At 48.1% G+C, this 1,462-nt stretch overlaps 1 protein-coding gene across 1 annotated transcript; it reads left to right on the top strand.

Moving 5' to 3' along the window:
- Window positions 1-852: 852 nt before the first annotated feature.
- Window positions 853-1,215, top strand: LOC117119520 (death-associated inhibitor of apoptosis 1-like). Its single transcript, XM_033264347.1, has one exon. It carries the CDS (start codon window positions 853-855, stop codon window positions 1,213-1,215), a length of 363 nt encoding a protein of 120 aa, XP_033120238.1.
- Window positions 1,216-1,462: the final 247 nt, after the last annotated feature.

Genomic DNA, 1,462 nt, shown 5'->3' with positions numbered 1-1,462 from the left:
TGGACCTCAGCGCCAACAGCATCGACGCCGCCGACTGTCCGATCAACAAGGTCGGACGACACTGGCGATCGTTCTCACCGCCTCGCAGGCCATCAGGTTCTGCGTCGTGGTCGTTCTCCAGAGTTTCCTGCTTTCGCGGAAAGGGGTCAGGTTGTTGCGATCCGGCGACAAACGAGGCGAGAAGGACGAAGCCAACGACGACCACGACGACGACGATTAGAGCGACAAGGATCAGGACGTCATTTTTCAAAGAGGACGTAACGTGTGACTTGATGTTATTTTACCTTTATTTTTATTTTTATTTTTTGATTGTTTTTCTTCAGTTGGATGCTCCTTATACCAAAAGGATCAAGTTCGACGACGAAAAAGACGACGACGCAAGCACCTCCCAAACTGTTGGCGTCGGCGACAAACGAAGAGAAGCTGAGACCGCAGACGGCAAAGGAAACCTAACGGAATCCTTTCTCGAGGACTCTCAACTTCCCGTCGACAACGAACGAGCAGCCGGAAAAGGAAACCTCGCCGACAACTTTCCGGAGGATTCTCAGCTTCCAGTCGAATCGTCGGACGAACAGGACATTTCCGACCAAGACACGGTCGTTTACGGAGACGAAGAACTGGAACAGCAACTGGACAACTGGCTGTTCTCGAAAATGTTGAAGTACAACCCGTCTTCGGAATAGAATTTAAAAAAAAAAATGTTCCGATATAATAAGTACTAAAGAAAAAAGAAAAACACGAAATCTTATATTCTGTTTTGTCTTCAATAAAGTCTTTATTACAAAAAAACAATATAAAGTTGTTATTGTGCATATTTGTCTTCATTCGAAATCAGTCTATTATCAGTAGGTAATGGAAAAAGAAATTATGCAGAGAACCGCTCCCTTTCCAAAATTTGAAGACGAGGAAGACAGGGTGAAAACCTTTCGCAACTGGCCGCACGACAGACCCGACGGAAGGTCAATGTCGGAAGCGGGTTTCTTCTACGGGGGTTTCGAAGATAACGCCAGGTGTTTCTTCTGCGGAGTATCGCTGTGCCGATGGGAGCCGGACGACCTTCCTCTTTCTGAACACGCCGAACACGGGAGTTCGTGCTTGTGGTTGCGGCGCAAGACGAAGGAAACCCTGATTTCCAAGATTAATTTTGCCTCCGAATTCGGATTCGACAGCGACGTGATCGCAAAGGTCGTGAGCGATCATCTCGAGAAGAAATGACAAGTGTTCTCGTGGACAAACGAAGTTCTGATCTCGAGCATAATCGACTTCGATGAAAATGGGGCCGACGACAAGAAAAAGGACGGGGTCGAAGATCCGTCGAAACAAGAGAGCTTGGTGTCTCTGATCGCCGAACTTCGCTTGGAAGAAGATGCCGAAGACGAACGCCCGGAACGAAAAGTAGAAAAAGAAGGAGTTCGTGCGCCCGTCGAAAGCTATACGAACAAGGTACGCGTCGGCGACGACG

This window comes from Anneissia japonica, unplaced genomic scaffold (genome assembly GCF_011630105.1).
Source record: "Anneissia japonica isolate Jap-2015-1 unplaced genomic scaffold, ASM1163010v1 scaffold9452_len1469_cov108, whole genome shotgun sequence".
Classification (NCBI taxonomy): Eukaryota; Metazoa; Echinodermata; class Crinoidea; order Comatulida; family Comatulidae; genus Anneissia; species Anneissia japonica.
This window is presented reverse-complemented; position numbering and strand designations above follow the sequence as displayed.